The sequence below is a fragment of the Cololabis saira genome, chromosome 18 (genome assembly GCF_033807715.1).
Source record: "Cololabis saira isolate AMF1-May2022 chromosome 18, fColSai1.1, whole genome shotgun sequence".
NCBI classification, from domain to species: domain Eukaryota; kingdom Metazoa; phylum Chordata; class Actinopteri; order Beloniformes; family Belonidae; genus Cololabis; species Cololabis saira.
The window spans coordinates 11490354-11517315 of record NC_084604.1 but is presented as its reverse complement, the minus strand read 5'-3'; the positions used below and the strand labels follow the sequence as shown (position 1 = coordinate 11517315).

Here is a 26962-nt window from a genome sequence, read left to right as displayed (position 1 = left end):
AATAAATCAGTTGAAATGAAACTATATTGCTCACACATGTCCAAATTGAACACACCCAGACACAAGAGGACCTGATAGGAACATCATCTCATTTATTGTTTATGAGGAGGGGGAAAGGAGCAGGACTGATCATCAGGAAACTGTTTCCAGCTCTTAATTAGATGCTTCAGCCTCCAGCCATTCGTGAGCTGAACCTGCCTGGCTCATCATGCCGCATACATGCATACTGACACACCAAACCCCCCATTAACCCAATCCATGTTTCAGCAATGGTCCGGTGGCAGGTTACCATGGCAACAGGCTCAGGCTCCAGCTCTCCTGCAGTCATTCCTCTCACTTCCTGACTGTCTCTGAATAAAGCGAGTCTGTACACCCCCCTCCCTCCCTCCCCCATCCATCAGCATCCCAGCCCCCACATCTGTGGAACAGCGTTCCACATCCCCGACACAGACGAGGAACGCACGTCGCCAAATGATTTGCAAATGAGCAGGTTTCGAATGCAAATGTTTAGATTCAGAACTGTTTTTCTCACTATGTGTTTGTCTCTAAATGATGCGACTGGGTCATGCTCCTCCTTCTACTGCCGCCTGCCCTGAAATGTAGATCATCATTTATGGATATGTTGAGGCAGAATACACGACTGATGCAGGAACAGGAAGGTTAAACATCAAAATGAATCGTATAATAAGCAATTTTCAGCACTGTAGATAACATTTTGTGTGATCTTTTCTTTTGAATCAAATGTAAATAGTTGTTATCTTGTCATCCCTAATTGAAGATTCATTAGTAAAACCTCCTTTTTCTACACTGATAAAATGCAAACACAGTAATAAGTATATGTGCTTGTGCTTTAATCACACTTATATGGCACAAATATGAACATTTTATGAGGCCTGGGAGCATTTCAAATCACAATTGTGCTTTTTTTTTCTTTTACTAACTGGGTTAATTATGCACCCAGATATGCACTAATGACTAAACACATCAAGTCCAGCAGGCGTGAGAAGTAGGTTAACACAGATTTGTGAAGTTTGCCGCATCTGGTGGTCTTTTTTTTTCTTCTTTATCATGGGATGTCCTTATTTTCTTTCTACCAAAACAATTTTTAAACCTTTTCATCTGCCACCTTCTCTAAGTCAAGGTTTAAAACCTTTATTTCTTGCATCTCTTTTGTTTTACTCTTTCCCAATGTATGTCTGCCTTGAATTTCTGCTTTAAGACTCTTACTTTCAAATGCATTTACAAATAGAATATTTTCATGTAAAGCACTTTAAATTGTCTTGTACAAGAAATGTACCATACAAATAAACTTGCCTTGCCTTCATTGGTTTACCTAAATCAGGGCTGATTTTAATGAGCTACATTTCTAAAAATTACCAAGAGTCCTTGCTGATTCATTAACGTAGTTTTTTCTTCGTTTCATTTTGTTCAATGCAACGATTTCTTTGCCTTATTAGGTTCCAGGAGATTTCCGGGTGACCGATGGCATAATGCACAAATACTACACGACTGTCTCTTGAAAACAGTTGAGTCCGTGGTTCTGGAAAACAGACAAACGCTTATGTACAATTACAATTGTGAAAGTAAGCAGCCTGCAGCATGCTGGTAAGACAGTGTGCTGTTTCACGCCGGTTAATGCCTGTCTTCCCCTCGGTGGGGGGTTGAGCTGCCACTGGATCTGCTGCATCAATAATACAGTGATGATTAGTCAGCATGACCTCCACAGTTTGCCCCCTAAAACCTCCTGGAGGTGAAGACTAAACTGTAACACACCTGCCGGCATGCTGGCACCTAAGCTTCAACCAGGGAGGCTTCAACAACAACTTGATGTTTTTGGTCATGTGAAGAGACATTTGCCCACCTCCTGTTGTGACACTACGCTACTTTGGTTGAATTTTAACGACAACAGATCCTCAAACCTCAAGCATTTGTCTTTGTCTTTTAGAAAAACAAACATCTGTCTCAGTTTCAGATTATTGTTTTGGACAAGACAAGGATATAGCCTTGTATTTGCTTCTCGTTGCCTAAAGACAAACATTCACTGCCTTGTAGTCGTCTCATGGTCCTCTGACTGAAATTAATATTGCATTATCATACTTATTTATTATAAGTTAATTCTTTTGAACATAGGAGACCACAGATTTTTCTTTAAAAAAAAAATAAAAAATTCTGTTTTGTTCTGTTTAGAAACCACTGATTATTGACTTTGCATTTATTTTACATACATATATTTCCTTATGCTGATATACCATTTTCCTATTAAAAAATTTGAAAACTTTCTAGGGAAAAATTAAGATTCAAAGTTAAATTTAAGGACAAAATTTGTGGGTTTTTTTTTCAAAAGGCCCTAGCACCATCAAATATAGTCCATTAAAAGTGTTAAATTATATAAGAGTGAGGGTATTATGACTAAAGAGCTGATGAATGATCAGCGTGGGGCAGCACCTTGACTGAAGAGAGGATGATTTTTCAACCTGTGCTTCAGTCTCTGAAGCAGAAACCCAATAACCTGTTCTCAAAGTAAAACTTTGACTTGCAAGCCAGAGAAAGGAGATTTGCATGCAGCAGACATCAAGAGAGTGTCCTTTTGATGCAAAGCCATAATGATTCCTTTGCTCGTAACAAGTACTACTTTCTAATGCCTAACCAAACAGCAACCAAAAGAAGTAGTAAACAACAGGAGAAAAGCCGTGTCTCAAAATAAATCCTGCTTTTGGGCACAAGACGACAGAGAAATTCAAGTCAATAGATAAAGTTGCCTAACAATTTCAAACAATTCTTGGAAACCGTGTTGAACTATGTTAAACTGGACTTTTGTTTCTCAACATTGTGTTTTTTGGGTAGAACTAAAGATTACGTGCTGTTGCTGATAATGTGAGTGGTGAATGTTGTAGAAAAGATGTCAATCAACTGATTATTAAAACAAAACAATTTCAAATAAAATATCAGTGAAGTTTTACCACTTTTTTTAAGTTCACGTATATTTTCATTACTTAGTTTTAAACCACAACTACTTACTTTAGACAGGCTAAGCCAGAGCCAGTGGTCTGTTAGTACATTTAACAGCATAACAAGTCATGTTATCTTTAAAATAAGAATTATTATACCACGGTCTGTGTGAATACTTGATTCTGATTGGCTGGCAGGTGTAGGTTAAAAGTGATAACCTACACCTAGAAAACAAGTTTGGTCAAATTGGTTGATAATTTTAATATCATTGTAATGGATCAACTGCCAGGTGGTAACCACGGCAACAGAGATTCAGAGAAGAAGAGCCGGCTACCGCAGGACGGCAACATGAGTGATTTTGTAATTTCTTTTAATTTATTTGGTGAATTTAACAATTTTGATGACTGGGATGCAGAAGAAGAGAGAAAAGAAAATAGCGGAGCTGAGCTGAGCGGACTAGAATATCTCCCGTTACCAAGGAAACTGAGTTATGGCTTGTTAAAAAACTTTGTAGTTTACCAGGTTACAACGGCTGCAGACGAGAGATTAAATAGTCCACTCAGCTGTGGCTTGTTATAAAACTAATGATTTCAACTGAAAACACATTAAAGCACGAATAACTGATTTAATATTTATGTTTTTTGGTAAGTGACCGTGGTATAAGCGGGATAATGCCCTTCGAGGTGTCGTCGGCCTCCGTCAGTCGTTTATCGACTATATACTTGCCAGTGCACTTCCTTGACCGTTTGTGGCTGTGTAGGCCTATTCGTGAAGCACAGATCCGTCCACACAGATCACACTTGTATTCTGCACTTTGACTTGGAGCGTGACGGTGTTGGCGCTTTGACGCTTGTTTCTGTGCAAGTCTGGTGTCATCCGCTACCATAGCCTCTTTCACTGTGTCTCTCCATGCCTCACGATTTACTGCCAGCCTCTGCCATTCACTGTGGTTCGGTACTACAGTCAGATCCTTCTTGCAGACATCTTTATACCGGAGATTTGGCCTACCCGACCTCCGCTTTCCGTTTTTTTTGGTAAGTGACCGTGGTATAAGCGGGATAATGCCCTTCGAGGTGTACATTAACATAAATATATGGATGACGAGGGGGCATATCACTTACCGGTACATATCACTACTGTTTAAATCAAATTACTTAACAATTTATTACTGTTTTCGTTAGTTAACCTCCATTTTAACAACCTTTAAGTTTTCAGTTCACCCACATCTTTATCATATGAGTTGGTTACTTCCAAATGATTAATAAATAATTGTTTAAGTCGGTAGACAAAACTGGGGAACACGTCAGCTATACCAGTAATGAAAATAAAATTTAAAAAAGACACAAAATAGGTACATTAAAAGAAGTGTGGTTTCCTGAAAATGTAATAATTCAGTGTATACTTTGTTTCCCTCTTGAATTGCAGTGCACGTCTGCAGATCACGAGGGTAAAAGAGGAGGGGAAGTGGTCGATCTGGTGATAACACATAATCTCCTGCATGTTTCCAATTACCAACGTATACACAAACAGCCCAGTAAATTAGTTTTAAAGTGGGACAAACTTCACATTGTTCATTTTATTGAGTTTATTTAAAGACATTGCAGTTAAATTAGATACGGTGAAAGGACAAGAAAGACGACTGGGGACAAACAGGTATGATAAAGGTCATCATTTAGGTTTTAAAGCACCTCATCTGACCAACATCTTCACACATCTTTTTCATTTTCTTTTTTAACTGTGCTCACATCCAAAAACCCAACACATCGGTAAACTCCTCCACTTTCTTTCTTTTACACAGAAAACTAACCGAACCTGACCTGAAAAAACCTGAACACATGGAATATTTACGCAGATATATTACACTTTTCAAGCCATTTGTGCGCTTTCAGATCTGTATTGGTCACTATTTGACACACAAACAGGGGTGTGATCACACACTCACACGCACACACACACACACACATAAAAACACATTAAGTCGGGGCAGTTCAGCACTGCAGTCAGTCCTTTAAAAGTACGATCTAAAGCTCTTGGTCTCAAACATGCAAGAGAGCAAAGGAAGGATGTGAGGTGGTTCTGTCCATCCGAACAACAGGAGGAAGTTATATTTTAGAGAGTTTTTGAGGTTTATGAGGTCATTTAGGGTCCACACAGCACTTCTTTCTCAGTGCTAGTATCTTTTATTTCCCCTTATTTGTTCCTGGTGAGGAGGGCACGTACAGGTATGTGCCCGCTTTGAGGAAAAGCACTCTTTCACTTCAGAGCACTCCGTCTCTCTTCAAGGTGTCGTTGCCTGTTGAAGAGCTGTCTGAAAGTTGCTCTTGTTGTCACTGTCCTTTATTTATTCTTTTATGGGTAACCAAGTAAAGTAAATAGAAGAGAAATGTTCTCTCTTCAGATCTGTCCCTCATGTGAGGAATGAGAGCAGCCAGACTCCTGATGATAATCATGATAATAACATTAATTATAATGATGTGGAAGCAAGAATGTAAAAGCACCGTGTTAAATTATAAACGACCCACATAGTCCGTCCCAGAGGTGACAGGTGCACACACGCTGGGGGTAATCATCTCCCTGGATGCTGTACTTTGAAGACGTCTGACTTAAAATAGTCCCATCGTTACCTAAGACAGGCGTGGAACAGGACTCCTTATAATAGCAGCTCTCGTACGAGATGATGATAGTCGGCATACCGGGGTCTCCAACGGGTTGAGGTGTGACGAGCTCATCCTTTGCCAGTTTGAAAGCAAGCACTCTCTGTTTGGTACTCATGGTGGAAAAACTATGTTAAATAAATAAAAGACGAAGAAATAAATAAAGTGGGTGATGCAGGCCAACGGAGAGTTCTCAGCAGGGTGGACCCACCGGCGGACACACACTCTCTGGTATCAGAATCAGAAGTGATGCGTTTGGGTTCTACCGGCAGACCTCAACGAAATGTCACGTAGAGGCTCACCGGCCAAACGGAAGCAGACGTGAAAGGATGAAATGAATTAAAATAATGATGAAAGAAAACAGTGGAACCAAAGCTTTACTGGGCCTGTGTGGCTGTTTCACCAGGATACGACCCCGGGGAATCATTAGAGGAGTAAGAGGTGCTGGATTTTTGCATCTGACACCTGCAAAAGAAAAACACAAAGTGGTAATTACTATTAAAAGCAGTAAAAGTATTGTTGCTGCACAATGACAACTTGTGAATAAGAGTAAAAGCATTTCCACGTATATTCCTTTTAAAAAGTGGCGGATTTTGGTTGATATTACTTTACATTACAGCATAGAAATACCACATCTTTAATGCAACATGAAAAATAAAGGTAATAAATTACACCCTATTATTTACTTAATCTTACATATTAGCTCTTGAGTGGGCAAAGCTAATAACTGTGGAGGTTAAGGATGAGTTTATTTAATTGTTTGGGTAGAAAAAAACATTCTTAGTTAATGAAGATTGTTCTTATTTACATTTTACACCAATTGTTTTGCAAACTTTACATTGATTTAAATGATATTATTAATAAAACAACACGATAAAAGAGATAATTTTATAATGTGGAAGTAATGGTTTGTAAAATGTAAATATTTATCTCATTCTAACTTTTAAATCAGAACAATTTAACAACAAAAATATATTAGTATTGAGCGCACGACAGAAAATCAGTCTGAAACATTATGTGCTATACGATTAAATGATGATAAGGGAAAAAATGTAAGAATATAATTAATAATACAAAAAACCCTCATCTGAATGGAAGCTTTACCGGGCCTCTGTGGGAGTGTCATCACGATACGACCCCAATGAATCACTTGAAGAGTAAAGCGTGCCGGACTTTTGCATCTGATACCTGCAAAGGAAAAAAAAAAGAAAGAAAAACACAAATTGGTAAGTAAGATAAAAACCAGTAAAATCTTTGTTTTACATAATGAACAACGCGATGCAACATCCCGGAGATAAGGATGTAGAAAAAAGAGCAAGAGATCCACCGCCAGATCCGGATGAGCGAGAGAACGTGTGGCTGATCCTGAATAATCAGATTCACTCATGCACTGACTCTAAACTGATTACATCTCCCTCTTCAGACGCAGGCTGAACACAGACCAGCATCTTATCTACACTCATCTTTCTACATTAGATAATGACTTTAAAGTATTGTTGCTGCACAATGACATTGGTATACAAGAAAACCTGAAAAGGTTAATGACAAGAAAAAAGTGAAAATATATATGTATATATTTCTAACATTTAGATTAAAACTATCTTATTAGAATTAAAATAAGTTGGATGTAAACTATTATTAATATTATTAGTGCTGTCAGGCGATTAAAACAATTAATCTAATTAATTACAGGATTTATAATCAATTAATCTAATTAATCACATTTTAATCTCATATGTGCTAAAGGTCCCCAAAAAGAATTTGAATTCTAGGACATTGCAAAATTGCAGTGCATGACTAATCAATTGAATATACTAAGAAGAGAAGATTTGAAATCCACATTTTTATTCAAAATTCAAAAGAAAAAGCTCAAGCACATCAGCAAACCCATTAGGCCAGGTGCATTATTCAAAAATGCAATGCAAATACAGTTAAATAAAATTCATAAAATAAGGCTGAGTCTCAAATCAAAAATAAAACTAAAGTTGACATAATACAGCGATTCAAGTACTAGTAGCTGTAACGTTTACAGTGGAACTTGTCCGGACATGTTTAGCGTTTAAATGATAATTCAGGCTGGAGCAGCTCCGGTGATAGGAACATTTTTTTTTTACAAAATGTACAAATCACTGCGTTCTTGTTGATAGTCCCGTCTTCTTTCTTTTTATACATAAACTTGCCGTTCAAAGGCCCTAGAAAAGATTTGCTGCCTCGCTCCCCTGAGTCGTCCAGGTCTGTCACTGCTTTGTTAGTTTGACCAGCAGCAGGAGGGAAGTGACCTGCCCAGTGGGCTACGGGTCCCTCAATGGGCCAAATTTAAAATGCGCCCGTATTTGGCCACTCATAATTAATTGCGTTCATTTTCATAACGCAGTGTAATTAATTAATCTAATTAACACGCTAAACTGACAGCCCTAATTATTATTGTTTTTAATATTAAGGCAAAATGTACATTTTGAAGTGAAAGCACATTTGAAAATGAGTCTGAAATTATTATTATTAAATTATATTATATATAAGTATATGTAATAATTATTCAGAGACATGTAAATCTGTGGAGCGTCACAGTGTGGTGTGTGTGTGAGGAAAGACGACGTTCCTGCTCACCAGGAGCGAGACTTGTGAATGTCCTTGGTGGGAGAGCTGTCCTGAGAGGGGCTTTGGTCCGGCTCCAGCGACGAGGCGTACGCAGGAGTCATCTCCAGGTTCAGCAGCATGATGTTTTCAGCCTGGACACAAAAAGTGGACAAAGTGAAGCTATGACTGGTGATTCTTCATTACACATCCATGTCACCAAATAAAACTGCCTTTCTCACATTTATACCTGTGTTTTTGACCATATTAACAAAGAAAACATAAGATGCCGAACCCTTAGGTCAGACAAAATGTCAACTGTAAGGTTACTAGATTTGATGCATTAAAGAGTCGTCCAGTCACAATTTGCCTGTGGTAATGAAATATTCTCACCATGGAGTCTTGGAAGTTGGTAAACCATTATTAATACATATTTGGTAAAAAATGTTTTAAAAAATCTGAAAAACCTTTCTAATTGTTCACAAAGGAAAAAAGAAATCCTGAATTAATCCTGTTTTAAATTATTACTTTTTACACATGCATGTAAATACATAAATAAATAAATAAATAACTAGCAGCTGATAATTATTGTCAGACATGTAAATTGTTGCAAAAAAATGAGAACATGACTACTGATTTTACAATTACTTATGAGAAGAAAAGCTACATTATGAAGACTTTTGATTGATTGCCGGGAAAGTTTAATGATGACATTTCCCTAAAGGTCAAGTCCCCACGACACGACTGCATGGAGAGAACATGATTCACATAAACACACACTCACCCTGTATCTGGAATGACATCCCTTTGCTAAGGCGTGATGGCTGATGGGCCGCTTGTATCCGACCGCAGATATTGGCCTTTTCTTCATCTGTGAGCTTTTACTGTAAAAACACAGAGGGATGATTCATAAGACGCACAGCAAATGATCAGAAAGGGGATAGGAGAAGATGATCCTGACCTCTCAGCAGGAACTAGAGGCTGGAACTTCCACTGATCCTCCTCCGGGTCGAACTTCAGCCTGTTCATGATCTTATTCTTCTCCTCTGGAGGGATAAAGTTCTCGATGATCAGGTACCTGCATGTAGACGACACACAGGTTAAGTGTGTTTTCAGCCTGTAAAACCGTGGCTAAAACCTTTTTTTTTAACTATTCATGATCATTTGGATGTTTTTACATGTTATTACGCAATCATATGGCAACAGGTATGTCCTGCTTCTTGGCATGTAGTACTGAATTTATTTTTATCAGATTTGAAAGGCAGGTGTAACAAGAGTTTTAAACGTTTGTATCCACTGCCACTGAGGCTGAGAAGTCTGTGCAATTGATGCTTTCGAGTTACTTGAATAAAACTAACTGCTGCTTTTCAAATTCTCCACCCCTATTACTAGTTTAATGTGTGTAAAACGTTTCGTTTGTCTCAAAAATATATCAATGCTGTTCAAAATGCTGCAGCAAGACTTCTAACAGGAGCCTCTAGAACAGCTCACATTACTCTGGTTTCATCTTAACGTCGCTAGTTAAACTCAGATTGTGAGTTTAAATCTTTTGTGTTAACATTTAGGGCGTTACATGGTCAGGCCCCTCAATAACGTACTGACCTTTGACCTCCTACTTATCTAGCTGCTCTCTACGGTCCTGAGGTCAAAACCTCTTCACGGTCCCTAAAACACATTTTAAAACTCAGAGGGGGGCACGATGTGATCATGGTTCCAGAGGTGGGTAGTAACGAGTTACATTTACTCTGTTACATTTACTTGAGTAAGTTTTGGGAAATGTTGTACTTTTAGGAGTAGTTTTGAATCACTATACTTTTTACTTTTACTTGAGTAGATTTGTGAAGAAGAAACTGTTCCTCTTACTCCGCTACATTAGGCTACGTTGAGCTATTACTTTTCTTTTATCCCTTTTATCCGCGTACCCATCAATCTCATGACATCACTGGGTGATTCTTTGGGAAAAAATTTTGTTTTTGCATTTTGTCACATTTACACAGACTCAAACATACATGAGTTCATGGGCTTGTTCTAGTTCTGCCTGGTTAAAACAGAAAAGTACAAAGGCTTGAAATGTTGTGCTACTTGTGCTTAATTAGTTTTTTTTATTCTGTTATTATTTTATTTATTGTATTATTTATTAAAGTACTTGAATTTACTTTAAGATTATTTTAATTTAAGCTATTTTTTATTATTTTTAATTTATTTTATTATTTTATTGATTTAATTTGCCTGAAGATGATTATTTTGTACTTTTGTCTGTTTGAATTGTTAAAATAAATCAGACGTTACTCAAAAGTTACTCAGTACTTACAGTAGTTTTTTCACCAAGTACTTTTTTACTCTTACTCAAGTAATTATTTGGATGACTACTTTTTACTTCTACTTGAGTCATATTATTCTGAAGTAACAGTACTTTTACTTGAGTACAATTTTTGGCTACTCTACCCACCTCTGCATGGTTCAACATGAAGTTTTCTTCTTTCTTCTTGACTTTTATTTGTACATTTCATCGATTATTTTAGCACTCTGTTGGATAACATTTCGATCCAGACCTATTTGCGTCTCCCGGTTTGCCCTTCGGGGGTGCTTTTGTGACTCACTTGAACTTGAGCTCCCTGGTGAGCTCATTCTGACTCTGCTCCAGCTCCTGCCGGGTCCTCACGTGCTCGTCGTTCATGTCCATGATGTCGCCCTTGATGCACTGGAGCTTGGCGAACAGCTACAGTGAGAGAGACACAGAGACGGACAAAAGAGGGTGAGACGAGGCTGAGGTTTCCCAGTGCTGTCTATTTTCTGATAAACTGGTCTCCAGATTTCTGCTGCTTGGTTGCCCATGGCAACAGCACTGGAGGCACTGGTTTCTGGCGACCAGGCCAGCCAATGGGAGCCCACCATCCATCAGGTCCCTCCTCCTCTAATTCCTCCGCTTTTCTCTGCTGCTTCAGAGCTTTCACACGGTTCAACCCTTTGATTTCAGCCTGCACTTTGAAAAAAGAGGCACATCCTTGACTTTACGACTAAACCACAACACTGCCGTGTGTTAAACTTACCTGCACATGTTTTCTGTTACAATTCTGTGATAAATATGGCTCGTCGTCTTTTTTATTTATTTTCTTTTAGAGTTTACATTAAAAAAAGGTCTATAACATGCAAAAAGATATTTCTTAAAGGCTCAAATCTTGTAATATATTCAGTTTCATCGTTTCTTCCGAATCATTTGCAGGCAAAGCAAATGCCTGAACAATGAAACCAAGGGACCTCGCTGAAAAGGCCTGTTTTTTTTTCTTGCATCAACAGCTCTTCTCACTGCATGTCAGAGCAGAAGCCAGACTTTTTGCCTGATTGAATTGTGACAAAACAGCGGACTCGAAACCCGACCATGAAATAAATTTCAGCTAAATTCCCAAATCACGCTTAAGCTGCTAAAAAAAATCTAAATTTGACAAATTTTTCCACCTTTCTTCCAATTTGGAAATGAAAACATTTGTAAAATGATCTATTTTTATGATATACCTGTAACTCGTAACTAATTAGTCCAAGTATACATCATAAGTCCTAATTGTACATCCAGTTTCATTTCCCGTTCAGTCATGTTTACGTTATGACTGTTTTTGAAAGACTGTGTTACTCTATGTTAAGTTCCTCAGTTGCTGTGTTATTTTGCATTATTTTACTCACTTTATAAAACAGTACAAGCGTAGGAAGTGCAATTTTCTTTCCTTCCTAAAAATAAGAGGAAAATAATGCATTTTCCTGGAAGTGCAAAGATATGATTGGTTATATATAGCTCCTTTTCTCTATAAAGGATAAAAAGACCATGTTTCACATCTACTAAACTGCCTGCAGTCTTGGAGTTGATTCCTCCCTATTTTCTGCAGCGTGATTGACAGTGGGAAAAGAGAAGATGGCATACGTCTGGGAATCAGGCCTGCAGAGATCAGCACTTAATCATTAGTCACATTGTCATCTGCACACACACACACACACACACACACACACACACACACACACACACACACACACACACACACACCGGGCTGTTTGATGTCAGTCCCGCTGCTTACGTCAGTGGAACGGACTGGGCAGCAAAAATCTGCACCGAAGGGTTTCAAGATCTGGTGAGTTTGCATTGGACAGGAAGGGAAAACATGCTAGTATGGAAAAAGCATTAAGGCAAAAGAAAGAGACGAAGGGAGGGAAAGGTCCCGGGACGGATGAGGGGAAGCTCGGGGTACTGAGATTTAAGTCCGATCGGATCATGTGTCCAAGGCAGGGGGCAGCGGGTCTCAGTCAATGTCAGGAGTCAAAGGGGAACGAGGGGTGAAGAGGGATATGCTCACATAAGTCCTTGAAGGTAAAAGCACATCATTTCACATTTCATGTGCTGATGGATAAATGCACATTTAAGTACATCTGTTTTAGATGAGGTACAGTCATGTTAAATAACATTAATTAACTAGTCTGAATCATTCGGGTTTGTGATCATAAAATGGCAAACAATAAAAGGCATCAGCAATGATCTGAATGAGGCAGCTGGTGCTGTCCATAAATCTGGAAAGAGCTATAAACCATCAAGTAAAAATAATAACACACAAGTGGAAAAACCTCCCCAGAAGTGGTAGGTTGCTCAGAGTGCTCAGAGAAATAACACAAAACCACAAGAGCACAAACTCAGACTTCTGTTAGATGTTCAAATTCATAAAAAAGGTTTTGTAAGTTTGAGTTGTGTGGAAGAATTGCAAGGATAAAGCCTCTTGGATCATGGTTCAGGTTTGCATCTGAAAAGAATCCCACGAGATTTCCCCCAAAAATGTCCTTTTAATAGAAGAGACAAAAGTAGAGATGTTTGGTCAGGACGTCCTCTGCCAGATATAAAAACAATAAACACGACATGTCAGTGAAAGCCCCTCATACCAACTGTGAGTGATCATTTCAGCTTATTCTGCAGCCTCAGGTCACCTTGAAGTCATTAAGTCGATCCCAAACTTCTCCGTACCAAAGTAGTCCAGAGCCAAACTGTCCGGTAGCTAAATCCCAGCTCAAACTGGGTCACGCAACAGGATAATGACCCCAAGCATCCCAGCAGGACGGTGCACATCATTCACCATGTCCTCATTTGTAAAGCCCCAGAACTGAAAGTACAGTAGATGTGCTTCCTTTTTAACTCACTACATCTGTGAACACGTTACCTTTTTGAGCTTTTTGGTCTTCGCTTCGACCTCTTGTTGCAGAGAAGAGAAAGTGTCCCTGAGCTCCACCGTCTCTTCGTCTTGGACCAGCATCTGCTGCTGCATCTCCCTCTCCGTACGCGTCTGACGGAACAAAGCAAACGTCACGCTCCTGTCTACTTCGTGCACAAGTGATGTGGCAACGAATTTTCTGCTTTTATACTCAGAACTTAAGTTTGAATGCAACCCAAACTCCCCAAAAAAATAATTGGAACATCATATATAGTGTAAATAGGAGCAAAAAGCAATGATTTACAAATCTCATAAAATTGTCACAAAAGAACATAGAAAGCAAAATGTATGCATAAACTGAGGAAATGTACCATTTTTAGAATATAAATATTCTTTTGAATATGATTGCAGTTACCCATCTTACAAAAAGCTGGGGCAGGGCGATGTTTGCCCGTGTGCAGCCTCCCTTCTTCTTTTAAAAACAGTCACTTTATATACACGTCTGGGAACTGAGGACACCAGCTGCTGGAGTTTTAGGAGAAGATTGTTGTCCCATTCTTGTTTGATGCAGGATATAAGCTGCTTAACGGTGCTGAGACACCTTTGTATTGTTTTATTTCACGATGGAGCAAATACTTTCAGCAGGTCTAAGATCTGGGCTACAGGCAGGCCAGAGTAGGGCAGGTACTCTACTAACATAAAGCATGGGTTTATAATGAAAACACCATGTTTTATAGAATAGCATTGTCTTGCTGAAATATTCAAAGCCTTCCCTGAAAGAGCTTGTCTGGACTGGAGCACATGTTGCTCTAAAACATGTATACACGTGCCCATACGCCCCCATACCATCAAAGATGCACTGATCACAACCTGGATGGCCCCTCTCTTCTTCAGTCTGACTTGTGGGCCTCTATGGTTCCCAAAATTATTTTTAACTTTTGATTCATCTAACCACGCAATCATTTTCCACTTTGTATCAGTGGATTTTAAGCAAACTTTGGCCAAGAGGAGCCAACAGCATTTCTGGTCCTGCTCACGTACGACTTCCTCTATGGATAATAGAGCTTTAAAGGGGACCTATTATGGCATCTACTGTAATACCTATTTGAAACAGGCCTTGAATGTCTTAAAAACAAGCTTTTGATTGTTTTTGCTAAATAAATTAGAAATTCAGCCTCTGAGCCATGTCTTTATCATCCCAGTCTCTAACCTCATTATCTATGCAGGATTCTGAGTGGGCGGGGCTATGATCATGAGGCTCTGTGCTGATTGGCTGCCTGAATGACACGATACACCGCTACGAAAAAATTATGGAAGCTCCGGCCGGCGGAGTTAGTTGTGGGCGTGGTTTCACGCAGCTGAGGCCAAACTATGTAAATCACTCCCGTCGTTACGTAACAACGGAAGCAGAATCTGAACGGCTTGTAGAAGTCACATCACACTGGACGGCTCATCCGGGCGGCTGTACAGACACTGCAGAATTTGGTTGCTTTCCTCCTTCTCTGAGTTGGCAGGCTGAGGGGAGACCACTTTATATATGTTAAAGCAAGAAAAAACCTGTTTTTCATAATAGGTCCCCTTTAAGCTCCGTTTGTAGATCCGTTTGGAGATGTTCTTAGTCAGTGATTTCCACAAGTGTCCCTGAGTCCATGCAATCCCCTCTATTACACAAATATGCCAGTTTTCAATGCAGTGCTGTGTTTTCTCCAGATTTAGTGAATCTTTTGATGACATAACATATTGTAGATGAAGATATAGTAAAATTATTAACACCTGTACCCTTAAAAACATTAGTCTTAAACTGTTTTTGGATTTGTATGCCGTCTTTTGAGGACTGGTGAACGTTTGCTGGTATTTTCTCCTGAGAGACTCAGCTTCCAGGGTGGTCTTTTTCTGCCCCGTCAGGCCACTGACTCGCTGCCAAATGATCTCATTAGTTGGAAGATGCTAACATGGTGTTACGTTTTAGTGCAACTGTTTTCAAGCTTTTTGTTTTGTTGGCAACATCCCAACACACTCAAAATGAGCTTATATTGTCATCAAGAGGTAAAACGTCCGGTTTTCAATATTTTAGATGTTTTCTATGATTTTTTGTGAGCAAAATATGGGTTTATGAGATTTGTATATCGCTGGCATTCTGTTTTGTAATTGGGGTTGTAAACACTTTTAATTGTGCACCATTTAGCTGATTAAGGAACTAAAGGTAAAGAAAAACAATAGAATCAAAGTCTTATCGCAAAATCAAACGTATTACAAAAGGTAACGACTGGTATACCTGATCAGCAATCTCCTGCTGTTTCATCTCGAGCATCTTCTGCTGCTCATTGGTGTGATCGATGATGTTCTTCCCCCCAACCAGCAGCTTGCTCTCCATCGCCTGAGGAAATGAAACATTTAGATTAATATTTATGAAGCCATCTTATTATGTTCTTATAGCCTCCTCACAAAAGCCAGATATGAACTAAATGGCCATCTCTCTGCAATTAATTTCACATCAGGAAGTCACTTTGCCCGTTCTCTTAACTATATCACCTAAACGTGATACAATACACGAGTTTAAGGTCAACTTTTTAATACATTTATTTCTACTGATTAAGAAATATAAAAGAGACAGAGATGGTGAGTTGATGACTGAGTTCGTGCAAAGCTGTGAAATGTAAGAAGACAGAGATTTTCAATTTAAAACAGGAATTACAGCTAAAAAACTCTGATATCCAGAGCGAAACAAAGAGCATAACAAAACTGAGGAAAACACATTTAACTGCAAGCTGTTGGTAATATTTTTCATTTGTTTATTATTTATTGCTCTTAAACTGCAAATTATCATTCAATGACAGAGTTACAGTCCATGCTGTTTATCCATGTCAACTGTCGGCCGTACGTTGTAAATCTGATTACTCCCGGTATTGCCAGGAGCATTAGAAAGTTTGTTTTGTGTCATCATTTAGGGGTCAATAATGCCAATAAACTCAGTGTAGCTGAAATCAAGCCCAAACACAAATTTGACAGATTTAAAAACCAAATTTGACTCTGAGATTGCCTTTGAAGCTGGTGGAGGTCAGACTAAGTTCTCGTGGACGTGAAACAGTTGAGTCTTTGTAAGTGTGGAAGCAGCAGCCCGGGCAGACTCCGTGCCGACGAGGCAGATGGGCGCCGCGAGCTGGCAGCTTGACATCCCCGTGATGACACCACACCACAACAAGCTGAGCTCTGCTCAAACTTTACAGCGCTTCAGGCACGAGTCAGGTTCAAAAGTAGGTCAGAAGCAAACAACACTTGTATTTTCATTTGGTAAAACATTATCGGGGCCGTTTGCAGAAACACATCTCATCATAAATTAGACTTTTTATTTCACACCACTAGTTTCAGCATCCTCCTGTTACCATGGAGACGGTTCATTGTGATGCAAAGTTGGAGTATTCAAGGTAAATCACACACATCCCGGGGCCAAAAATGTAAAAGAGTGAGAATTGAATAAAAGGACAGGCAGTGAGAGGCAAAAAACTGGAGTAGAAAAGAGAAAAGAGGGAGAAACTACAGGCCAAAGGCTGGTAAAACAGGGGGTGCTGACATTTTCTCCTGGCCGCATTCCAGGACTTTGTACAAAAAGACAGTGTGTGTTTGTCAACTGTGTGCAGCCTACACATGCTCTTACTTTTGCACATAAAATGCAGTCCAAATAAGAGCGAACACAGAAACCCAGATTTAAACTGCTGCAGAGTACAGTGGAGTCCTTCACAAAAGGATGCATCTGCAGAACAGAAAGCCTCTTTGTTTAAAGCTGTCTTTGTGTTCAGTGTGTATATGTGAGGATCTGTGTGTCTGTGTGTGTGTGAATCACTGTTTTGCTGCTCTTTATGTTTTGTCACATTGTTAAGCTTCATTAAAAGGCTGATTCATGTCAGGGGTTTTCCCTATCCTGAATCCCACATCCATCCTTAACCATTTGCTGGTTATGTGTCTTCAACGCAGACTTTTATGATGCAAGCCGTGATTGGGGAGGGTCCTAAGTGGGAGATCTGATGTGTTATAGTTAACTCGGTTCTTAAGAAGATACATTCTCATGATTTGACGTAATTTAAGGATGAAAGGAGCGAACGTGAGGTCAAACTGTGTCAAACATCCAGTTTAAGTGGAACAGTGATGCTGTATACTGAACATGCTGCATAGGTTGTAAGCTTTGAGGTTAAAGGAGGAAACAAGTGCTGAATTTTAGCATCACTAAATGTGAGAATAATGCTTTGATAAAAGACACTCTTCAATTGGTTCTGCATAAAATTCCCTCAAATGATAAACACATTAATACATTCCCTGAATTATTAATTATTAATATTGTTTAAAGCATTTAAGTCGGATTTTTTTTATTAGCACTGATACATTAGAAGCTTATACTACAGAAATCCTGCCAAAACAAGCAAACATGGACATGCACTAGTGAGTTGTACACATCTATACAGCTTTTACCTCTCCCCCAGCCCCCAACCCCCAATTCATCAGTCTGTTACAGGGGCGGGCAATTCCTGTCTTCAGGAACTGCTGTTATGTATGGATTAGATGTGGATTACATGTTTCCCTGTTTTAATACACCCTAATAAAAATGACTGCATCATTATCAGACTTGTGCAGACCTTGATGACGACCATTAGTTAGAAACATGTGGACAGGACAGCGGCCCTCAAGGACTGGAATTGTACGTCCCTCATCTGTAAGGTCCCAACTTAACAGGGCATGTATTAAAAAAACTAACAAAAAAGATAGAGGACTCTACGTCGAATCCTGCTGTCTTGTCGTAAGTCTGTACAAGTCATCTGTTGTGCTGTCAATAGATGCAAAAGGAGTAGATTTATGGCCTCTGTTGTGGGACAGAATAACTCTTCAAGGTGGACTTTAAGCTTTAACCACTTAGTTTTAACATGAGGAAAAATGTATGCAGCACACTAAGGAAAGAGCCCAAAAATACTGTACAAAAGTTAAATTAATTGAAAAGATCAATGCAACTCTGAAGTATCGTGATGACCAGCGTAGCTCATGCATTATGTCTTTTCTGTCTTTTCTGCCCTTTCACGTCTCACGCTCTCCTGGTTTTTCACGTCCCACCGTCGGTGATCTTAATCCTCTTTGGCAGAATTTCTGTTTTTTTTCCTTCTCCTTCTTCTTCTAGGGATCAATAAAATATGGCTAGACTGCCAAGAGGGCTGGTGAAGGAAACACACACACACACAAGACCCTCTGTTGCAAGATTAAAACGCATATATACGTTTATACATATGGCTTTTAGGTTTTGCAGACGAAAGGGGGAAAAAAATGCTTAGCTTATGCAAAAAGCCAAACAGAGCTACTGATCAAAAAATGCTGTTACTTATCAATGTGTATAATATGTGTTGCATATACACATAAATGTAGCTCCCTACAAAGACATCCATCCATTTTCTATACCCGCTTAATCCTATACCACAGGAGTCCGTCCTCATCAACACCCACCCATGTGTTTTTCCAAAGTGCTGACACATGTTAAGATCAAATGCCTGATGAGTAGGGTGATCAATAATGCTTTATCATCTGAATTAACTTATTTTAGTGCAGGCAAGGACACGTTATTGATTTCCAATCAGCATACGATTAAGAAGAATGGAAAGAAGGAATATGAGGAGGAGGGGAGACGATCATCCACTGTAGAGTCCAAATGACCTTCAGTCACATGGGAGACGACTGACCCGTCACCAGTGTCAATATCCGGTTTCCAGACGGATCAATCTACCGAAATGGTCGATGATGTACATGTATACGGCCAGTCAAAAGTTTGGACACACTTTCCCATTACTTTGAATGAACATGGGTGGAAAAAGCATCCATCACTGTTGTATTAACATCTCTATGTAATTTTGATTAAAGCATGCTACAGAGATTTCTTTAAGACCTCAGTAAATTGAGCGTCTTTAGACAAATTTCTTAAATAGTTTCTACACATTTAAAAGAAGACGGAAAAAGCCTCAGGGGTCTGGAGTCCTCAGGGGAAACGTTCTAAGAATCAAATTTGCACCCGTGCATATCACTTGGGGTTTTCCCCATAAGCACTTATTTTCTGTAGTTATGTTTAACTTGCAATAATAATAGAGCTCTGCAAGAAGTTTTAAAATTTCTGCAAAATGCTGTGCTCCTAACTACACAAAGCAATGAACTGAACCTCAGCTATAACAGGCTTGTCTGTTTTCAAAACAGCTTACTATACTCGAGTAAACACTGAATTAGCAAAAATTCAAAGACATCATCCACAGTAGATGTACAGAGTACAACAAAACATGTTAACAATCTGTAAGATGTGGAACAAATACCTGGATGGCATAATAGTTTGGGAAAATATGCAATTGATCAGTCTACCTCTACAGTGTCCCCTATGATGCATTCCACCACTATCAATGACAGCGACCGCTACAATGGTTAATGACGTCCCGATCCGATCACGGGATTTTAGATTGTTTGGGATCGGGGGGAAATGATCAGATTTTTATTTCACTAAATTAAATAATTTAATTAATAATTATACATCATTTATTTATTGTCTATCAATAAGTTTAACCTTTAACAATTACAGTTTATGTCAGGCATAATCTTAGGCCTAGAGTAGCAGTTGTAACGAGCGAGTTGACGTTAGTGTTGCCAATTGAAAGAATTTGTCGCTGTATTTAGCTAGTTTTCAGACCCCTTTAGCAACTTTTTTTTTTATAGAATGATTATAGACAATTCCGGGGGTCACTGAAAACGTTTGTAGACTCTAACTTGAAGGCTCGTATCGGTCTCACTCTTCTCCACCAGCAGCCTGTGCTGCTGTAGGCCCCTCCCCCATACCAAATAAAATAAAAGTATATAATAAATAAAAGTGCTCTCCGCTGCAGTCGCAGCAGGCGACGTTCACCTCTCTGCATACAAAAAAATACAACTTCCAGAATCCAACGCTGGCTGATCTTGCACTGGTCCAACAACATTGAATAATTATTAATAATTTGTATTTACGGTATATAAAGTTCTCATTAATGTAATAATGAGAATAAATATTCAGCGGGGCTGCACTGGCCTATAGTCAGGACAAAGTCCTTTTAATCTCTCTCCCAGCTTTATTATTCTTTCCTGCTGCATCCATTAAAGTTACACAAGTTACTGGCTGACATAAACGTAGAGACACGTTGGAATGGGATCCTCTGCATTTCAGAAATGTCTGCAATTTGGAAATATCTCAAATTGGACGGTACAGTAGATGCAGTGCTAGCAGCTTCTACTTCTTTCTTTCTTTCTTTCTTTCTTTCTTTCTTTCTTTCTTTCTTTCTTTCTTTCTTTCTTTCTTTCTCTCTCTCTCTTTCTTTCTTTCTCTTTCTTTCTTTCTTTCTTTAGATTGCCAAAGTATCGGATCAGGACTCGGTAATGGCTAATACTAAAAATCAACTTGGACTTGGGAGCAAAACAATGTGATCTGGACTCTGAACAATGGTCATGTTCAATGGTCAGTTCTCTCAGATGTTTGTAGTAAGTGAGTTAAGCGAGCTGCAACTATTTTCACCAATAAAGCAGGGCTGCCTGTTAAATACTGCACAAATTAAGAGTATGAGCATGACTGCAACTTCTCTCCTCTTCCACCCATTTTATTATTGCAACCACTTCCAATCTGTGATCTCAACACAAGTCAGTTAGTCCCAGCGAATAGCTGGATACTGAGCTGTTTACGGTACAGACACAAGATAAGTCCAGTGATGCATGTTTGTAACATGCGAGGACTGAGATGCTAAAAGAAAAAGGAAAAAAAAAACACTTTATCACAGTGCATTTACTGACACTGCATCAGCATGAGTGTACTTGTACAAGGACGTGTGAGCTGCCCATAAGCGCATGCTCAAATTCTTTCGGCCGTAACAGATCCATTTCCTAATGGGAAAGTGAAGAGAAGGGAGAGCGTTGCATACTGAGATGGCTCTTCTGAAGCAACCAGCCAATCACAGCAAGGCCAGAGCCTGCTGGGAGCAACTGTGCTATAAATATCACATGAGGACAACAGGTTTGGAGCATGCAGCACAGAGGCAGCAGGCTTGCTGTGGAGAGGCAGAGATGCTGAAGTAGAAATGCTATATGCATGAATGTACACATACATACATACTATATGAAAGTACAGGAAGGACATCTCAGAGCTCCCATTTCACCTTTGTCCGGATCGATGCAAAAAGCCACTTAAGCTGCCACAACTTGAAGCCTCAAATGTCATTATGGTTTACTCAGCGTCTACTGTACACCAGCTGACGAGCAAATACACAAAGGAAATCCAGTAAGTGAAATATAATCAGCAGAATCAGCCTCTTCCAGGGACACAAATGCTGCTCGGATTTGTGGCGGAAAATCTGTCCTCATTATGTTTTCAGATGAGTTTATGTGTCATGATAAAATGGACAGACCCATTTTCATCAATAGTTTAAGAGACATTAGATTTAACTAGCATAAAATTTCAAGATGTGAATATTCCTCAAATGCCAAAGTGAATTATTATATATTTTTGTATTGTTATTTTTTCACAACAGCTCTTTATTCTAGTCAGTGGACACATAATTATCATGTAAGTACTTGTTTTTCTGGCCTTTTCTTTTATAACTACAGACATGACATGATACTTGGTTGTAACTACTTAACTTCTTTGGTTTTACTTGCTTTTTAGTTACTTTGTGTGGGGCCACCGATGTCTGAGATCATGTTGCTCCCTGAAGCTCTGTTTATGCTTCAGCGTGCATCTCGAGTCGACTGGGACCACAACCAATGTGCTTGGTCTGCTGGGTACAGGTAGCAACTGTATTTCCTGCTACTGCTTATTAGGGCCCGAGCACTTACAGTGCGAAGGCCCTTTTTTTTCTCGTTTTTATTTTTACGACGAAATGAGGGCCTTTTTGCCCCCCTAAACGTGCCCCAAAATTCACCAAATTTTGCATGCAAGCCAGGCCTGGCGAAAAATGTGATATTTAATGGTTTGCATTAATTAATTAATTTATCAGCTCCAACTCACATAAGATAGGGTTTAGCTGCTTTGTTGCTATGTTTGAGTTACATATAGAAAATGAACAAAAGGAAACTCGGTGCTGAAAGCTACTGGGCCGCAGAAAAGCAGCCGCATTGCCACCTAGCATTTCATGATGTCATTACAGTGCGAAGAAGCTCCAACGCCGAAAACAAATCATGCTTGAGCCTCACAGACCCATATCAGTGTTGTATTTAGGGTCCCCAACTTTATTTACACCGTCTACTTTAAATCACACTACTTTCACTATAACTCAGAAATGGCAGCGCTAAGCTGTAGGAAAGAGCTAAAATAGTGCAAACCACAGAGGTGAGGGCGGTGTTGTAAAGAAACGGCTGAAGAAGGAGCTTTTGTTCTGTGTTTTTATGGTATTTGGATTTTTTTTTTAAATGTTAACTTTGGATAAAAAAAAGGTAGAATATACTGTACCCTCTTAATGAACATCTTAAAAGATGATACTTAAGAGGTAATATTCTTGACACAAGAAATTCATTGGGGATGTTTGCGGTAATATAAATCACTAAAAACTAGCCTAAGAAATGAAAAGAAGATGCTTTAAAATATTTTTCACTTCAAAAGTGTAAAAATGGTGACATTCATAATTCACATTTTGTAATTGATTTGTATTTTTTATGAGCTCTAAGATGACATCAGTAAAGCATGAAATCTGTCCCATGTAAGACATTTGTATCACATTTAGTTGTGCTGACATCCTTCTTTCCCTGTTTCTTTTCATTTATTATAAAAATATGTTTTTTTTTGTTTTTGTTTTTGTTTTTTAAGATGACCTTAAATTACGCACACGTAAAGTCCCCACAACACAGAAGGGCACACAGAGTTGATTCATCAATATTTTAGAGCTATGTGGCTCTGTACTGAAAGATGGAGGGCAGTGATGAGATCTGCACACACACATGCATGCATGCACTCGCACACACACACACACACGCCGAGGTCTCTCTCATTCTCTCCAGGCCATTTCCTCTTCTAATTTGACAGGAAGGCAGCCATATAAACAGGAAGCACCATTATTCTTTCTATACAGCTGCATGTACAGTAAGTGTGTGTGTGTGTGTGTGTGTGTGTGTGTGCGCGTGTGTGTGTGTGTGCGTGTGCGCATTTGTGCGTAATAACATTTTCATGCTTTTCATGCTTAAACAGACACGACGCTGATACATAGAGTGTAGTCATGTGTTATATGCTTATACGCTATTTCCCATGATTATTCTGGCTGGTTCTGCACTGATTCGCTTCGTTCACCAGGCAGGTTATAAGAAAGACCTTATCCACTCATCCATCCATCGACATGTACTTCCAACAGCAAAACAGACTGCAATATCCACCAAAGGCAAAAATCAGATGTCGATTTAGTTCATTTAGTTGCTTCAGGCCAAATTGCAAAACCCAACATCTACTTTAATTTACCAAGAAAAGGAATCAAACGAGCACAAACATTGGACAGGTCCCAGAGTTTATCTGGCTCATAAAACTCTTTTAGTGCTGAGAGCTATTTAGAAGACGGTACAAACGAAATCCCCATTAGCCATAAACTAAATCAAAATTCCACAATCTGCTCCAAATTTCCAAGCTGTGATATTTTTAAACCACAGCGTGACACATTTACTTGGAGACTCCAGAAGATCTTACTATATTTGCTCACCTGCTCTTCAGACTGATAACTAGCATGAATAAAAGAAGCTGCTGAAATAACTAAAGGAAGATCTTCCATTTTTTTAACTTCTGTAATAAAAAGGGGCTAAAGAGAAGATGCAAACTACATAAATAGATGACATAAAGAAAAGTGAGATTCTTGAAGTTACACCAGATGATGTTCATCAGAGATAACAAGAAAGAAAAAAAGAAAAGCTCCAAAGAATCTGCTAATGGCTTTGACTGTAATCTGAATGTGAATGACATTAAAATCTATCATAAAAGACATCTGCAGACATTTTAAGACTAAACATAAGGTAGAGAGATCCAGTGGTCTCTAAAGAGAGGTGCAGGAAGAAGCAGAGGGATGTTCTGGCCCTGAAAAGTGGGTCTAAGAATAGTCCACATTAGGATGGGACAGAAACAACATGAAGCTCTGAACGGCAGGGTTGGATGACGGAGGGGAAGTCACTGGTTCACAGCGAGGTAATAGGCGATTTTATTGTGAAGCGCTCTGTTAATTGTCTACAAAAATCTGTAAATGACCGCGTTCTACTTCCTGTTAACAACTAACGCACTAATTTGATGTGAAAGAAAAACATTTGTCCTCCTTTTCAGGAAACTAATGGACCAATGAAAAGGAGACGGGGCTTTTCATCCCACAACAAATGAAAGCAGAGGCTCTTCCGGGGGATGTCATGTCTGTGCCTGCTTCTGTGTGTTTTGTCCCGTCTCCGGCAGGACGGGCGTGTCCTTGGAGCTGGGCTGAGTACGCACACCTGTGGCTTTAAATACCAGGTCCACGCCGTTATCCTTCGCCAGCTGGTTCCGTCTGCTAAGAGGTTCAGTACCGGTGACCAACCGCGGTCGGTGAATGAGCTATTTTTGGTGATTAACTCTTTGTTTTTCTTCCCCCCTTTGTGTGGATTCAGTGGTCTCAACTGCTGGTCCTGCTGTCGCTAGACTCAGGCCACGTTTACACATAGCCGGGTATTTACAAAAACGGATATTTCCCCCCTCTACGTTTTGAAAAATACCATGATTTACACAAACCTGCATAAATACGCTGTTAAGGTGCTATGAGCTGCCAAACCTACAGGGGGCAGTGTAATGAGAAGCGTAAAGTCATGCTAGCCAATCAGAATCCTGGAAAAAAACATCAACAAATGACACGAGTAACTTCCAGCAAAGATCCTCTATACAGAAGATAGTGCATTACCGTTACTGCCAATGGTATGAAATGGTATACACTTCCTGTCTCCTAAGTGGGCGTGGTCGCCCACCCAGTACAAGATCATCGGATCAGTCTAATATTTTTTTTCCCTTCCAAAAAGACTTCAATAATAACAATAACAGTATTATTAAGCAAAGAAGCAAGTTTTATTTTAGTTTTGAAACTTCATTTTATCCGATGGGAAAACGACTTTGGCAGTTCTGCAGGGACCGACGACTCTGAGCAGAGCTATGTATTATTATTATATTATATTATTAGCTATGAGAGCCAAATCTCGCGAGAGTGTGTTGCTCAGACAGAGACAGGTCTCAAACAAAGTTCATTTTCTCCTAATCTGTCGGTCTGAAAATTGCCATTTTGGTGTCAGAATGTTCAGAAGGTTTGTGGCTTTTGAAAAATGGGTCCCATATTTACTTAGGTTACTATGGGGCGAAGGAATTGGTAATAATCTGTGCTCACGTTCACTTTTCCCATAGGACTCAATAGACTCAGGACCTACTTCCTGTCTCCTAAAGGGGCGGTGGGGAAACCCACGTGACACAGATACAGGAAACACAACCGTAGTGGGCTGTCTCGTTTATAGAACGTCTCTGCTTCCAGTTACTTCCAAGATGGAACGAGAGTCTTTCTTTGGAGTGACAGAGAAGTAGAGTTACTTTTAAGTGTGACGTTAGAATATAAAACAAGTTAAATACAAGAAAATATTGACGGTGGCCAAACAAATTGTAAACACAGGTCACACACATGACGCTGGTGACGTTTCTGATGAATAATGTGACGTTCTGAAGCCTAAATGTCCGTTTCTCTCCGTTTACAAGCAAACGTGAAGTCGGAGTTTTTGCAAATCTCCACTTTGGCCGAAGTTTTCAGAAATTATCGTTTTTGGTGACTTTGAGCTTCGTTTTCGCGTAAACGAACGGCCAAAACGCATGAAAACACCACCGTTTTTGCTACAGTACGTGTAAACGGGGCCTAACTCTTTGTTTTTCTTCCACCCTTTGTGTGGATTCAGTGGTCTCAACTGCCGGTCCTGCTGTCGCTAGACTCACTCTGTTTACCCAGCTCCTGGTTAAACACGGATGCCAGACATCAGGGTCACCGGGTCGGCCATCCAGGCCCTCCTCGTCCCGTTTTGCAGTCTGACCGACTACCCATCCTGCACCTCGGTGGATCGCTACTTAGATACCTACCCAGTGTTTGGATTCTGCTGCTTCAGTCCATCCTGCCACATCGGAAGACCTGCCAGCTCAAGTCTGCCTGTCGTCCAAGTACTTTTAAAACTGGAGTTCTCTCAGAAACATAGAAGGAACATCTTTCAGTCCAGAGGAAAATATTTGATAAGCTCACAGTACAGGAGGCGTTTTCTTGGCTCTCTGACCTGTGATAATGCAGCACATCTGTGCAGCTGTGCAGTCCAGCAGCTGCTGCCCCAAAGTCTTTTCATTTGACAAAGTGAAAGATGGCAACAGGACGAATAAATTAGATAATTTATTTCTGGAATAAGTCGGTTTATATATTTTCACACACTTTAAAGAGCTTTGGAGATGTACTCACAGAAAGCTGTATTCGGAAAAATGAATCGTGACAGTAAAGTCAGTGAGACGAAGAGTATGTACATCAGTAACTATAAAATGACCCAAAAAGGTAGAGTAGAAAGATTAAACCAATCTGAAGC

The 26962-nt window shown here is 39.5% G+C and overlaps 1 protein-coding gene across 1 annotated transcript in view; it reads right to left on the bottom strand.

Annotated features, from left to right (window-relative positions):
• Positions 1-4516: 4516 nt before the first annotated feature.
• The window catches only part of LOC133464660 (kinesin-like protein KIF3B), a 34139-nt gene continuing 11693 nt past the window's right edge, over positions 4517-26962 (bottom strand). The window contains exons 2-9 of the mRNA XM_061746772.1: positions 15633-15734; positions 13367-13489; positions 10778-10896; positions 9139-9255; positions 8962-9061; positions 8211-8332; positions 6708-6791; positions 4517-6068 (exon numbers count right to left, since the gene is read on the bottom strand). Of these exons, the coding sequence (XP_061602756.1) occupies positions 5981-6068; positions 6708-6791; positions 8211-8332; positions 8962-9061; positions 9139-9255; positions 10778-10896; positions 13367-13489; positions 15633-15734 (855 nt within the window). The 3' untranslated portion in view covers positions 4517-5980. The remainder of the gene's footprint in view (positions 6069-6707; positions 6792-8210; positions 8333-8961; positions 9062-9138; positions 9256-10777; positions 10897-13366; positions 13490-15632; positions 15735-26962) is intronic.